At 40.6% G+C, this 16,347-nt stretch overlaps 2 protein-coding genes across 2 annotated transcripts; one reads left to right on the forward strand and one right to left on the reverse strand.

Annotated features, from left to right (window-relative positions):
- Positions 1-548: 548 nt before the first annotated feature.
- elapor1 (endosome-lysosome associated apoptosis and autophagy regulator 1) lies at positions 549-14,267 on the reverse strand. Its single transcript, XM_062391988.1, has 22 exons — positions 14,132-14,267; positions 11,951-12,071; positions 11,596-11,776; positions 11,332-11,479; positions 11,158-11,238; positions 10,773-10,878; positions 10,527-10,676; positions 10,174-10,262; positions 9,321-9,498; positions 9,003-9,131; positions 8,041-8,131; positions 7,836-7,941; positions 7,612-7,749; positions 6,471-6,725; positions 5,580-5,756; positions 5,346-5,496; positions 3,965-4,058; positions 3,767-3,868; positions 3,513-3,639; positions 3,061-3,239; positions 2,791-2,956; positions 549-1,940 (listed from the first exon to the last, which is right to left on the reverse strand). Exons 1-22 carry the CDS (start codon positions 14,216-14,218, stop codon positions 1,854-1,856), a joined length of 2,943 nt encoding a protein of 980 aa, XP_062247972.1. The 5' UTR covers positions 14,219-14,267; the 3' UTR covers positions 549-1,853.
- Positions 14,239-16,294, forward strand: cfap276 (cilia and flagella associated protein 276). The gene is made up of 5 exons (XM_062391991.1): positions 14,239-14,420; positions 15,131-15,224; positions 15,453-15,569; positions 15,654-15,769; positions 15,868-16,294. Exons 2-5 carry the CDS (start codon positions 15,150-15,152, stop codon positions 15,959-15,961), a joined length of 402 nt encoding a protein of 133 aa, XP_062247975.1. The 5' UTR covers positions 14,239-14,420; positions 15,131-15,149; the 3' UTR covers positions 15,962-16,294.
- Positions 16,295-16,347: the final 53 nt, after the last annotated feature.

Consider the following 16,347-nt stretch of genomic DNA (forward strand, 5'->3'; position numbering starts at 1 on the left):
GAGGAGCCGACTGGAGGACAACCGACTGAAGCCCCGTGCTGCTTTCAAGTGCTCCCGGAAGTCAAGTCATATGTTTAATATTTAGAGAAAGAACGGTTTAGTTTATCACTGATATGTGATGACACATGAGAACAAAGGACTAATAACAGTCCATTCAAATAGGCAATTAAGAGGTGACTCCTCCTCGACACCCGTTTGTGGAGAGTAACCAACTACATTTACTTAAGTAGGATACAAGTTAAGATAAGATAAAACTTTATTGATCCACACACTGGGGAAATTCCGTTGTTGCAGAAGCAGGGAAGTCAGAATGAGAAAGACAAGGGAATACAAATAGTCTGCTATATGTTCTGCAAATGATTTTGAATCTTGTACTCTACTCTAGTACTTTTTACTTTATACGTATACCAGGTTAAACAGGTCGTTGTGTGTTCTTGTTTTATTTGTCCTCTTTGTGAAGCACTTTATAACAGCTGAATGATACTATTTAAATATTATCATTATATTATTAACTGCTGTTCTTGTGGTAGGTAAGGACAAGATGATACTTTCTTGATGAGTAAGTAATCAGCATTTATTTGGGCAGCTTTAGGGATGTACACATGAATGGATAAATATTTATCATTGAGTACCAATCAAGTAATAAATTCAGAGACATTAAATTCTGTGCACTGATAACTTACTTTTGGTACTTGAAGGATATTTGAGGCTAAAACCTTAGAATTTTTACAACAGCAAAATCTTGAATGCATGACTTTCATTTGTAACAGTATTTCAACACAGTGGTACTTCTTCCAACATTGGTGATTGAATGATTATTTAGATCAATTGATCAAAGTTGCAGACCACACTGTAAATGTACTCCATTAAAAGTAAAATGTTGGTAACATTTCGCATTTACTTTCAAAAGTAAAGTGTCCGTGCAGTGTCAACAGTATAAATATAGTATGTGCAATATAGTGTTATAGTTTATTGTAAGATTATTATCATTGCTAAAGCATTTATGTGAAAACACCACTTTAATAATATGGTCGATTGACATGTTGGAGTTAATAATTATCAGGATTTTCTTTACCACAGGATAAGTTATGTAAAAGAAAACATGTAAACAATCTTAATCCACGAAATAATTGATTTCTATAGCAGATACACACATTTAAAAGAAGTTAAAAGTACTTTCAGTCTCAGTTGTTGCAAAAGAGAAGTGTAAAGTGTCAGAAAACGGAAGTATCCTACTTAAGCATAATTCTTTTCTTTACCACTAATCACTGCTTACCATACTTGATTTAGCAAGACTTACAATGTGTGTGTGTGCGTGTGTGCGGTCGTGCATGCATGCGTGCGTGTATGAAGTGATGAACTGTTTTCGTTCGCTGCGATGTGATATTACAAGAAGAACCTGATTCATTTTGAGAGATGCACATTTGTAGTTTTTCAGTGTAGAAAATATCTTTACTTCACAGTAAAACAAAATAATGTCCTAAACTTAAATGCAGCAGACAAGGTTATCAAAAGCCAGAGCAAATAAAAATAATATATTACCAAATAACAATATCTGACTGAACTAGAACTGTGGTCTAATAAAAAGAGAAAAATGAAATACATAGTAACATTTATGTAAATGTACACAAACAATCACATCTACAAAAGTGTAACTTCATCCACAGTCTCAGATAATCTTTGAAACACAGTTTTGACGTTTTTAAAATAATGAATATCCCCAATGTGGAGACTTTGTATTTAACTATTAGATTTGGAACATGACAAATAATACTAATCACCACTCGTTACAATATTTTAACTGTTGGAGGTGTGTTGATGTCAAACCAGCGAAGATCTGTTCATCGTCTGATTCAAGCTTCGTCCGAGTCCTCGTCGTCCTGTTGGAGGCGAGAAGATGACGACTTCAGTGGAACTGAGTCAAATCCGTCTGAAGACCTCTGAAACACACAGAGAAAAACAAGAAGCATGAATGGCAGCCTCATACTGTATGTGTGTGTGTGTGTACTGTATCTTTACTTATATTTTTGTGAGGACCATTTTGAGTATACCCCTCATGGAGTGTTAGGACGGTCCTCACTTTTTCAAGAGATGTTTGTAGCCTCAGACTTGCTTTTAGGGTCAGGAGAGATAACTTTAAGATAACGTAAAGATGAGCCCTGGCGACTTGTTTTTGAATGTCATATTGATTCTTATTCTTTCTGATTAAGGCATATATTAATAAATATATAAATAAAACGCATAGTTAGAGTTATAGAAGCTAGTTTTAGCTTTATACAATAAATGACAATGTGAGGAGGAGGTCAGGGTTGAGCAAACAAATCTGTAAGGTTACATATTGAGTTAGAAAAATAATGGAAAAAATTATCTGTCCGGGATATGTTGGATATTGAGATTCTCGTAAAATGTTAGTGTCAGGAAAATAATAGCAGGGCTGGACTAAGTAGAAAGCATCTAAATGGTTAGTGTTAAAAAATAATAGTTTTTTTTAAATTGTTTTTAAAATAAAAAATTGACATTCTATGACTTTAAAGGGGGACAAAAACTAAAATGAAAAAAATATTGAGCTATGATTATTAAAGGTAACGCACACAGCTTGGTTGAAAGGCAGCCAGTCCAATAATTATATATTTTATCAAATAAGTATAAATCAGGTTTAGGCTTGGTGTTTAGTCTTGATGGTTAATGTTAGGGCAAGGAGTGAGGGAATGCATCACGCCAATGTGTGTCCTCACTAAGAAAAAGTACAACAATGTTTGTGTTTGTGTGGGAGTGGAGCTGTTTACAAACCTCTCGCGAGAAGGACTTAATCTTGGTGAAAAAAGATTTCTTGGTGAGGTCCATGAGGTCGTCCTCTGCATCCTCGCCCTCCATTATAGCGCAGCTGTCTGCGGTGGGCAGCTCACACTCTTGACCTCCGGAGCTCATCATCAGCTTGGAGTATTTATACTGCAGCCTGCAGGTGGAGGATGACATGGATACAGAAATCTGATTGGAAAAGCGTTCATGCTTTTACTTCAACAAACAACCAGAAGAGAATTCGAAGCTCAATGGTCTCACTTGCGCGTCTTCTTCCAGAAATAGCAGCTGACACTGATGAGCAGCACAGCAGCAATTATTCCCGTGGTCACACCGAACTTGAGCCAGAAATCCAGACTCACACAAGCGCTGACTTTTTGTGCTGGTAGAGACACTCCTCCATAGCACTGCAACGGCTGCTGCCACACATAGGTGGTTTTCTTGGGGGGGGGGGGGATAAATAACATCGATTGATTGATTGATTGATGAAATATTCCTTTAAATTTGCCCATAAACAATAGATGAAGATCAGCACACACAGCACAGTAAATAAAATACAAGATGCTGCTCTTTGTGGTTAAATGATCACATGAACTGGAGAACCATCTTCTTTCCTGTGATCTATTCTTATATATTCTGTATATTTAGAAATCTTTCAGTATTTATTGTCACACAGGATGAGTTTCGAGTTGATCTGTGAAGGATTTCTCTACCTGTATTCCCTGGATACAAGCGCTGACGATTTCTCTGTAGTGGCTTCTGTTGCAGAGTGGACATGCATGCTGGCTCTGCCACAGGAGGTGGAACACACAGCCATCACACGTCCCTTGTGAACAGTTTCTGTGGAGGAAAACAAAGTAAAAGAGTTGTTTGGAAGATTTGCGTGCTAAAAAAAGGTTTCTCCAGGGAGCCACTTTGTTCAGAGAGCTGAGTCATAAAAATCGATCTCGGTTGTGGTGTGAGATACCTCGGCAGCGTGATGTGGTCTTTGGCGGTCAGTGCTGGATCACATCTCAGTCTGATGGCGGCCGACCTGCCTTGTTTACAAGTCTGAGTCGTCTCACTGGACCTGGACATGTCACAAACAGGACAGACGTAAAGGTCTAAACTTATCTATTCATCACAGTGGATTGAACAAAACTGGATAAATCTTGATCGTATTTACTTGTAATAGAAGATGACGTCTGGCAGCATGGACGTAGACGGGAACAGCCAATCAGGAGAGGAAATGCCGCTCAGCGTCGTGTCAGTGGTCACACCTTCACAATGACAACATGTATCATATGCTTGTTATCTGATTAATGACATTAACACAGTTTAGACCAATGGCTCTAACATCTTTTTCTTGCAACACCCCACAAAACAAAGGCTGTTTTGATGCCTCGGCCTGGGAGCTGTTTAATCTCAGAGGGATTCAACTTTTGTTTAGTTTCATCTGAAACATTTTCAGAATCTTGAAGAGGCAAACACATTAAGAAACAATAGGCTTGGGTTTATTTCAATGCCAACATGCTCACAGTGACAAAGTAAACTGTTTGGTATACACAGACTTGACCGAGAGACTTGAATGACAGGACAAGTCCCTAAAAGTGAAGCCTTTATCGCCCCCTGGTGGTTTGCTGCAGTATAGGTTATAAACCCTGCCTCGTGTATGGGACATGGTTCAAATTAAAAGCTCACAGTACACCATAAATACATTATCAGAAAGATAGTTTTTGTTATTTAAGGTAGTAAATATCAAAAGGTTTTTGGTGTGTTTGGTTTTAATTGGTTATATGTTGCTATAAAAACGAGGTGAAACATTATGATTAACAACTGAGACTGACTCATGATTGGACAAGCCTCATAGATATCGGTGCCATCCTACATCACAATGTTAAAGAAAGTTTCTGGATCCGGCCCTTTGTCCAGATCAGCACCTCAATTCAAAGGGTTCTTTCTTGGCCAATCCCTCATCCTTCAACCAAGTTTACTGGAAATCAATGCAGTTGTTTTTGCTTAATTCTAGTCACAATCTAGCAAACCAACAAACAAACAGGCAGGGGCAATAACACAACCTCCTTGACGACGGTAATATTATATAATTCAGGCGCAATTAGATGTAGTTCTATACGACAGCAGAGTAAATAATCGATGGAAAAAACATGAGTAGCTGAAGCACCATTAGCGGCAATAAAACCAACAGAGGAGTTAAGTGAGAGTGCTCTCTATTTATCTATGAAACACTCATGACCAAATAAGGCACAGTCACAGACAGAAGTTATGGAAAGAATGTCCTTAGGTGATATTTACTGAGGGTTTCACATTAGTGTGACAATGAAAGGTTTTTCCAAGCATTGAGACTTTATGAAGCTGAGCGGAAAAAATCCTGATGCGACCCATCACCCGCGCGTGTGTGAGAGAACAGTCTGTGCTTCCACAGTTTACTGCTCTACATTAATGTTTGGACATTTTAAGTGCACCTTTCAGCAAAGGACTGAAACTGCTGTTGGAAAGATCGTACAAATGTATCATGGCATTGTACAGGTGGGGCATTCAGTCCGTACCGACAAGTGAGTCCCCGATGAGGAACGGCTGTGAGGACACCACGCTCTGACTCCTGATTTCAGACGGAACCACAGTGGACTGGCAGACGTAACCTTTGACTTCCTTCCCACTCCCCGTTGCGTTGTCCACACAGGTAGCTGGCATACGACCCTGCAAGAGAAACACAACACGTGAAGGTCTGTGTGGAAATGTAATTTACACAAAAACATAAATATGGATTAGGGCTTTCTGACCTCTTTCCCACACAGAGCCACATTAAAGCTCTGGAGATATTTCAGGCCTTTGTTGGTGAAGCGGGGGCTGCTGTGGAAGCCGGTGACATTGGCCAGAGGAGAGAAGTCATAGTGCAGATGTGCTCCCCCTCTCGACTGCACATCCAGCGTACAGTCACTGAGACACGCTGAGTAGGCCTGGAGGGAGTCAACACATGCATTTACATGCACAGCATAGTCAGTTTGTAGTGGGTGGATTAATGTGGGAGAACCATCAAGACACATGATATATGTGAGATACCTTTCAACAGCTTGTTCTAGAAAAAGGTTTATGATGTCGAACAAGATATATAATATAATTTAAAAAAGCACCAATAAGGTAGAAAGCACTTTAGTCAAGTCAAAATTAATTTAGGTAAATAAGCTGTAAATAATTAAATATAAAAGTGACTCCTTATTTTCATTCTTTCTTTTTCATAAGGGAGAAAAGGTACACAAGAACAAGCATTATATAGATGAATTCAATTCAGTTTCTAGGAATTTACATATGCTCAATTTGCTAAATCGTCTGATTTGATGTTTCACCTTTTTTCCTCCATTAATCCCCAAATGCTATTTTGAGGCCTTATGCAAATTGCCAGGGAATCAAATATTAAATCACATTCACCATAACTTAATTTTATCATTTCCTTTTTTGTTAATATTGTATTTTTTTCCTCAATGCAGTTGAGGAATAAACTAAAAACATGAAACTCATCTTTAAATAAAACCCCACAGTGTGTTCATGTGTTGAAAGTAAACATTAAAATCCTCAATCATCCAGAAACAAGCCAGAGGACATGAAGTCACCAGTAAACACCGATCGATTCAGTCTTTAGAGTTTCTCAGTGACCAGCATCTCGTCGGTCTCACCTTGTTTCTCCTCGTGTTTGGACCACAGCGGATACAGGCGTCCTCTCCGAACGGCTGCTCAGCCCTGATGATGGTGTTTTCCGAGCATCTCTCGCAGAACCCGGTCCTGTTGACCATGTAGTGTCCCGGTGGGCAGGGAACACAGGCCTCGTCGGAGCTCATGGCGCAGCGGCGACACTGTGAGGCTACACCTCCGACCACGTTGGTGATGTGGATGGCGTAGATCTTTGCAATGTCACCACTGTACTTCCTCTCCTGAGGAAAGAGTAGCATTAGGGCTTAGTAACCAGTTGAGCCCCTCTACACACAGTGAGATTGTTTTTTATATGTATATATATTTAAGTATTGTAACTATTTGCACATTTAAGGTACCAGATTTGAGTATTTACATTTTCTGCTACTTTCTATATCCCATTAATGATCAGATTCCGATTATAAATATATAATAGAAGCAACAAATCATTTTTTAGATTTATTATTTTAGATAAAGATAAGATCTTGTTGATCCTGAGGGGAAATAATATATATATATATAATTTGCACATTTTTCAATTAGATTTTTGGTTTAACTAATGCTTTTACTTTGGATTCCTTAAATATAAATTGTAACGTAAAACTGTTGTACTTTCACTGGAGTAAAAGTGAAATTGCATGTATGTATTTAAGGAGAATTTCTTCCACCACAGTAGCTTATCTTCAGTGAGCATGTACCCCGAAAGGTCATGTTGACTTTTCCCGAAGCAGACACACAGCTCCACAGTGCCCTCTGGTGTTAAGAGCAATGTTTGGAGGTTAAACCTTCTCTCCTCTGTGCTTCATCTTATTCACGTCTTCCTGTTCCTCACGCAGTGTTTAAATGAGTTTATTCTTTTATGCTTATCCTGGTAATGACAAGTCTTTATGAGGTTATCTATCTGATGAGGCAACACAAATAATACGCTGACACAGGGAGAATTCAATTAACAAGGTAAACTTTAAAACTAAAAATGTCTTTAACCGTCCTTGTTAAGATGGTGCTGACATTTTGATTAGTCAGTAATGTAAAGTTTATGATTCATGCTTTTATGTTCATTTCTGCCCGAGGGACTGAAACAGATCATCTCATTGTGTTTTGGGTTGTGCTGCTGTGTTCGTGTCTCACAATGTTAAACTCCTCTGTGCGTTGAAACGTCCACGTGAAGCCGACGGTGCTGTTCCTCTGGATGAGGTAGGAGTACGACTGTTTGCTGCTGCTGCCTTTCCACTGCTCCACCACCACGTTGTTCCACTGATTATAACCCTGCGGAGAAATGCATTTTATTCACACTCCTGTTCACGTGATGCTCGGCGTCTTCGTCGTCACCTGACCCAGAGAGTTTAACTCACAGCGAGGAAGAAGAGTTTGCATTCGGCCGTGCACATGGTCTCGAAGACGAAGGTGATGCGAGCCAGTTCACTCCTCTCACTGTCTTTGGCCAGAGACTGAGGCAGCCTGGGAAGACACGCAACATTTCAATCAACTTTTCTTACACACACAAACTGTACAGAGAGTCGGTTGCATTATTTCCTCAAGAGAAATGTTTGACTTCACCTGTATCCAGGGACGTTGAGCATGAGCATCAGATAATCTGTGTCCTGATCACCAGGGGTTGTGTAAACGTATTCTCCAGCCACCTCCCATGCTGTGAATACAGATTAAAAAACATAGTGATACATTCCTATGCTGTTAAACCCTACTCTGTTTATAAAGACAGACAAACTGAAAGCTCCCCAAAAGCCTCCTCCATGTTAGTGGGTAGGACGTAAACCAAACTAAAAAGTCACAAGTACAGGAAAAATCATCTTTCCTCAAAGATGGTTTCTGTCATTTTGGGTGGTTCATATTAAACCGATGTCCAAGCGTACATTTTTCTGGTTAGTTTGGTTATAATTGCTAATTTGATGCTATAAAAACAGGCGACACGTCATGATTGACAGCTGAGACTGACTCGTGATTGGTCAAGCGGAACATAAGAACCCCCCCAGCCCAACCCCATGCTAACTACTGCGCAAACCGGTGATTATCTTATCCAGGATATTTTGGAATCATTTCTAGAAAGTGAGAGGAAGAGGTGACCTGTCTTCTTTCTTTAAGACCATCAACACTGACACACACACACACACACACAAAACATCATGCAAGTCATATTTTCAAAATTACTCCCACTATACTTACAGCAACAAGTATTACGCTAAGAAATTGTGATGCTGAGCATGTAAATGTATCTCTGACCACAGATAAAATAATTGACTTAATGATCTTAAGGTCTCTTTACAAACTTCTGAACCATTAGTTATTTGGTTTAGGTTACTCTGTCAAAATGCAGATTGTTTTATTCAAAGATCCTCTCAAATGAATGATTCCTGGGCATAAATTATGTCATATTGTTCATTTTCTATCTGTTTTTTTTTAAAGTGATTACTTCTTTACTCCGTGACGCTCTGTGGTCATTATCAGATCAGCTGTTATGACGTCCACCCTCTCGGACACTGTGCAGCCTGATATTTTCTTACCAGCTCTGTGTTCGGAGCCTCTCAACTCTCTGCTGAAGATGGAGCTCTTCATGTTGCTCGGCATCGTGTTCCACCATTTGTACTCGAACCCCACCACTGGCTCCGTGCCGACAGCACACTGAGCACATGCTGTGGGTAGATAATGTGTTTTCACGTTAATATACAGGTTTCACTGTGTGTACCTCAAAACTGGATGAAACAAGGGGTAAGAAGTGTCACTATCTAGCTTGAATGTGAAAATTAAAAAAAGTCCAATGCTGTATAATCTTTTATACATCAGTATAAAATGTGTTAATTATTGTGATAGTGGCTCTGTACCAGTTCCGTTTGAGTAGAGGCCGTTGGTGCAGGGTTGGCAGGTGGAGGAGTTGGTGACAAAGAAACCAGGGTTACATGGTGGACAGGTGTGTTTCTCCCCTGATGCAGGAAGCGTCACCGCTCCTTCAATGGTCTCGTTGCAGATCTTCGGCTCAATCCACTTGTACATGAGCTGCGTCTGAGACACAGAACAGGCCAGATATAAACACATGGAAGAGATGACCTGTGGCCCTGTGACACAGTCAGCAAACGCAATGCACATTGAAGGACACACAACAGCGACAACAGATGATTGTGGCCAGCAGGATTATGAAAGATCTCCCTGTTGTTGTATGTTTCCATCAACCAGTGCCGTGTCAGCCATCATACATATTGAGGTCATATGAGGTCACAATGACCTTTAACCAGTAAGGTCTGATTAATTTTGAACAGGTCACAATTTTAAGACATTGTGGCCAAATATATATTTTCTGAGGCCACAGTGGCCGTGAACTTTGACCTTTGACCACTAAAATCAAATCAATTAATCTGTGAAGGCAAATTAATGTTTGTACAATTTTTGAAGACATTCCCTCCATGTTTTCTTCAGATAACAAATTCAAATTGCCCAAAAATGTTGACCTTGACTTTTCATCTTTGTCCACAAACTTCTAATAAGTTCATCCACGAGTCCAAGTGGTAATTCATACCAAATTGAAAGAGCTCCGGCATTCAACAGAATGAGACAGACGCACTTACAGAATAATATTGACTCTGGCTGGTAGATGTTGGCATAAGAATGAGGCAGGTTCAGCAGAGGTGAGGCTGCATGACAGCTGCCGCCACGTATATCAAATCTTTGTTTCCACATTACCTTTCCCTCAGAGTCACAAGGTGTGTGAGTGTAGAAGTAGTCACTGTTTGTACATGCTGGTCTCGGTTTGCAGCTCCCTGAACCAGCCTCTGGAAAAACAGAAAACAAAGCCGGATACGAGAAGGGAAAAGAACAGCTTACATTAAGATGCAGTGATAAGACGCTGCACATTCTCTGTAGCCTCTAGAGCTGTAAATGCTGTATTTGCATGCAGATATTACTATATTATAATGTTCAGCAATATGCAAATAGAAAGTGGTTCATCTACAAACACGATGCCGAGTTAAAGAACACGCCAGCGAGTGGTATGATACTCTTTGTGGACTGAGCGTTATAAATGCCAACAAGAATACCTGCATATTTGTCTGTTTCACACTGATGGCAAACAGTGGCGCCCTTAGTGGAGTAGGTACCAGCGGGGCAGGGGGAACAGCGGGCAGATCCTGCTTTGGCACTGTGGGTGCCAGGTTTACAGCGGAAACACTCGGATGTGTAGGCCACTCCTGGAAGAAAAAAATCATTAACAGGGGAAAAAAGAAGAGGAGGAGTGAGGAAGGGTTTTGAGCCGGGCTGCACACAACACTCAGGGGCTAGTCTACCTGAGATGGCGACGTTTCTCAACAGCACAGGTTTGACAGTGTCGCCCGGCAGAGTGTACGCTGTATTTCTCCAATACAACACATTGTTGCCCTTGTTCAGCTCAACCTGCACAGAGTCGGTGTGAAAAGTTAAAGAGGAACAGAAGAGAAATAGAGGAGCAGAGATAAACCTCCATAAACAGTTTTTGTATGTGAATATACAGAATCTGTAAGCAAGGGAAAAGACTTTGGAGGAAAAAGAGGCAGAGCACATCAACGGAAATCCATTGAGTGTCTGCTTTTGGGCATCATCTGGACCTGAAGAACCTAGTGGCCACTGTCTACATCAGAAGCCCCAAAATATTGTCCTTTGTCCCCAGAGGCTAGATATTGCCCTCGTACTAACCTTGTATTTACTCCAGTTTTTATCTGAAGTCTTCATCAAGCGGTTTTCAGAGTCTGTGGACTGACACTGGTCATTCTGAATCTGCAGGAGAGGAGGGAAAAGAACTCGAGGTCACCAAGTATTTCCCCCTGAAAACAGCTTCATCACAACCCACAGTCACTTTAAATCACTTACAAAGAACTCAAAGTAGATGCTGCTCTCCTCGTAGAAATACTCGAAGGACACAGTCCCAGGCTCCTTCAGACTCACAGCGTAGGACAACAACGCTGTGCACTCATCTGTGTTAGAGGCAATGTAATCACCCTTTGGAATCCAGGTTGAGCTGGAATAACATCAGCAGCAGAGACAGTTTAATGTTTCTTAAAACTAACACTGAGAATAATCGATCGAGACATAAGACATAAAATAAGAACATTGCGAGGAACAGTATTTATTTACTTGGAGCAGTCTGTCCGGCTGTCCCCTCCATTTGTCACCTCCCCATGGGTGACAAAACCTGTGGGCAGGCTGTCCCACTCATCAAACGCCACCCCGGTGCCCAGAGAGTAGGTGCCTGCAGCACACTTCTGACACTCCTGTGACTGCATGTTCAGAAACTCCCCCTCACTACAGGAGAAGGCTGGAGGAGGAAACAAACAAAAAACAACAGCTAAAAACAGAGAAGAGAGGATTCATGGAGACGTGAACCTGGCAATGACCAGATCCAGTTTTATATTTACACCTGAGAGCTGGAACATAGGGTGAAGGTTTTCAGAAGGTGTAAAAATACAACTTGTAAAAGTAAGAAACTCACTGCACTGGGTGCCTTTGACTGGATCCGGTAGACCTGTGCACGTGTTGGCCTTGTTGGGAACCGCCACTCGCCATCGAGAGCTCAGTACGTCACACTCGGTGTACTCAAAGTGATAATCTGACTGCAAGGACAAAACACAGGTGTGAGGTTCACACAGCAAGTTGAAAAACACCACAGAAGAAACAAAAGAGATACGAACTGCCAATTAATCGAATTACAGAAAATAGGTTTACCAGATAAAAAACTATTTAAGCTGACATCTTCAAAAATTGTGGTTTATCCAACAAAATGTTCAAAACCCCCAAAATAATATGATCACTTGTTTTGTAAAAGAAAGGCCTCAAATCCTCACATTTTGGAAACAAAAACCAGACAATCTTAAAACAGAAACACACAATCTATTCATCTATGTATTCCTTTTTTTATCCCTTTATGTATTTGTATAGCATTTCTAACAACCACAAATATTTAAAAAAAAAACATATAAGAAATAGAATTCATGACACCAACAACAATAATACAAACTAGAATTAGGTCAGATCACAGAACGCTGCACAAAAAAAGTCAGTTTGAAGTTTTGGTTGAAGGAAGCTACTGACTTACAGTCTGATGAATGGATTCACTGACTGTAGCCGCTCTGCAGAAGATGCACGTGAAATAGAATTGAGGCTGGTCATAAAAATGCACGATCGGATTGTTTTATACCATTTTTTTCTCAATCCAGGCCAGCCTCTTATACAAATAAAAGTTGGAGCAAATATTGACCCAGGAGTTTGCCTCAACCGTTTTTAATCTCATTCATCAAGGATGTGCTGACTCCGGTAGCCTCAGGGTTTATTTACTTGGCCGAGCGGGGGAAATGGTGATTCATCTATTCCTTATGTAAACAGGGAATTTCGGTATTGTTGAGGAACTTTGGAGACAGAGGGAGCTCAAGTGCAGAGCTCCCCCCCTCCCTGTGTTTTGTTCGTTGTGTCTGAGATAATTACAGTAAGTGACTGACAAACACTGCTCCACCCTTAATGATGTTATTTGTGATGATGTGACACAGCATTAAAGGTTATCTTGTTGATCTGACACCTTCTGAAGCAAGTCATGAATACTGAGCACAGTGGGATTTCAAGATTTGTCCATTGACCAGCCTGTGGTTCCTGGGTAGGTCAGTCAGCACTAATCCCCCCCCCACATACACACACACACGCGGAGACACAGCCTGTGGGATTAATAGTTAACAGAAACACACACAGCAGCAGCAGTGCTTCTCTGGCCTGTGTTTTCGATTAGAGCTGCTACATTAGCTGTGGGGGTATCAGGTGAACACGGCACCATGTGGGAGGACCTGATGTAAAAATGCATTAAACTGTGGAGATGGGCCGCAGCCTAATCGCCTATACTGGAAACCAACAGGAGGAAACCACGGCAACGGGACATCATGACCGCTGGTTCTCATGGTCAATGGACTGGCATGGAAACAGAGTCACCTGGAAAAAGTGGCAGCGACCAGAGCTCCCTGCTTATCATGAAAATAAAAGCTCACAGCTCCCTGGTAAACCACACGGGCGTAATGTCCAAAGTCAGCTGATTAAATGTTTTATCAAACGGTTCTGTTACTATGCAAAGGGAAACACGTGGAAGGGGTGAGGACGAAGCAGCATATGGAAGATCTGGTAAAACAAGTGTGAGGGAATGACTAATGTAATTCAAACACTCAGAGAGCAAACATTTGTTCACTTCCCATAAACACACGACATGTTGTGTTCAAGTGTTGAACGTAGGTGCTGCTGAAACACACAGTCGAAATGTTCCTATTCAAAACTGCCATTTAGAAAATGTACTTTTTAATCTGTCAGCATTTATAGTCAGTTCTCCGGCAGAACAAATTTAAAACCCAGAACTTGAGCATGTTTCACTGAATCAGTCAGACATTAGGAGTGAAGCTGTTAAACAAGCTTTAGGTCAGGCTGAACCGTCTTTTAAAAGTCTCTTAACCTCAGAGCAACACACATGGATCATTTGTTGGTTTTTAGATAAAATGTTTATCTTATAATACAGCTATTTTTTTTGTAAATGAAAAAAAAAGTTTTGTATTAACAGAAAAAAAAGCTTTGCCCCTGAAAGTAAGTTAAACTCTGAAAGGGTTAGTTCCTGATAATGTATCAAAAGAGTCACGCAGCTCCTCACCTCCGTGCACAGGTGCAGATCCGCAGAGGCTTGTGCAAAAAGCAGCCACAGTGAAACGTGGCTCAGGTGAATCAGGCCTCGATGCATGGTCGCCTCCTGTCAGTGCTGAAGTGATGGAGCAGTGGAGGGTCTGACCCCAACCCTCAGGTGCAGGTGCTGCAGGAGGCGGGTGTAGCACGTCAACTGGAAGCTGATTGGCTCCTGTAACTGTTTGCCATCATCTCCTGAAAAGACTCCAGACGTATTGGGAGCTGCACGCTTATCAGTAATAACCAAAAGTTTATATACAGTAAGTATACATTTCTCCATTTACAAAGCAGTTATATAAGTGGGAAAATAATTTCTAAAGCAGTGGTGGGAAATGTAAGAAAAGATAAATACATCCCACTGCAAAAATACACAATTCAAACTACATAAGTGATGTCTGGCAGAATGTAATTGAATCCTCAAAATTTAAAGTATTCATTAGGATAATTTCCTAGGTCTCATAGGTAATCCTAACAATTTCAAGAGGGCCTCACTGTCTGTCAGTGCCTGTCAGTTCTTGGGCACTAATTATATAATTATTACTGATGCATACGTGTATAAGTGTAATTTAACAGTATTTAAATGGTTTTTTACTATGTATTCAAGTTTAATATTACATTATATGATCAGTATTACTGATGCACAAATCTATAAGTGTCATTTTACAGTTGAAGCTCAGTTGGATGATCAGAGGTATTGGGCAGTTTAATCTGCAAAGCTCAGCCCAGTCTCATGAGAACGTTTCTGAACAGAGTCTGACCCTAAGAATGTTTATCTGTCACTAATTTAAGAAATTATAAATTATGTTTAGGAATGGAATTAAATATTAAAGTGCATTGAAAATAAACACTTTTTTTTTAAAAAGAAAATAAGACTGAAGGGAGGAAAAGTTCCTCAACAAAGGTTTTATTTTGAAAGGGTCAACCGGAATGTGTAGGTTGCTTAGAAACCAGCTGGTGTTTTGTGTTTTAGCGTGGCGTTGTTATTTAAGATGTCGAGCAGGGATCCTTTCCCCTCTCCAAAGTTAGAAAACGAGTTCAGCCTCAGCGGCTTCAGTCCGCAGCTGGTGAGTATATTCATTTATCTATTTTCAACCCTTCATTCAATATATATATAATTGTTAATTATAAAGGATTATAAAGCAAATCCAATATTTGATCATCTGAAATGTGTCCAATACAAATTGAAATGACCCTCGGGAATAAGTGACCCGTCCGGCGATGCCAACTTGGTTTAACTTACATCCATTTGTTTATGAACTTGAATTAATTTCTCTTGCCCCCATTGTGTGAAGAGACAAACATGCAAGAAACCGACACACCTGGCCCAGACTGAGGAGCCGTGGAGTCGCCTCTATGACAGAGCTACTTTGGCCAGCACCAGACGCAGTGTTATGTCCGATGAAGTCCAGGTGAGCTCCAGCCAGGGTGGGTCACCTTCTCTTATACAGTCAAAACTATATTATTAAATGCACCACTCGTCTTCCTCACCTCAGGCTCCCAACGACAGCCTCGACTTCCATCTAAACTCAGTCTACGATCACAACAAGGACCTCTTCTATAAGAAGAACCAGACGTTATATCAGAAGGAGAGCGTGTCTGAGGACCACAGGTGGGTGCTTGTGGTGGTGGACCGGCTCACCAGCTTCACTCTGGCCTTTCTGGATTCTCTTGAAACTGTGTTCATAATTTTTTTATCATACTTTACAGGAAACATGGAAACGAAAATCTACCGAAGACAGAAGAGAGAGACATCGTCGTGTGGGTCGACCCACAGAGGCGCTCGGTTCACAGCATCAAGTGACACACAGAGGAAGTTCAGTTAAAATAAAATTCCCAACATTTATCGTCACAGCAGACAACGTCTTTGTTCAGAAACTAATATTAAGCAATGCTTCTGATTCAGATCTGGTCTAAAAGTGTTTCTTAAATACCTGAGGGAGAACATGGGCAGCTTCTTTTCTACATGAAGCTTTGGGTACTTATCTAAAAGCGTTTTTGAATCACTTTCTTTTCTAAATGACACACGCTGAACACTGAAAGGTGACCGATGGTGATTTGATTTGAGAAACCCTTGAACCACAAATATCTTGATAAACACTGAACATCTTTTAGAATAAAAGTGGAATGAAAATTATCCCACTCGTCGAATACATGACTAAGATATACAAATTGTCTTCCCTTCTGTGC

This window comes from Platichthys flesus, chromosome 7 (assembly GCF_949316205.1).
Source record: "Platichthys flesus chromosome 7, fPlaFle2.1, whole genome shotgun sequence".
NCBI classification, from domain to species: Eukaryota; Metazoa; Chordata; class Actinopteri; order Pleuronectiformes; family Pleuronectidae; genus Platichthys; species Platichthys flesus.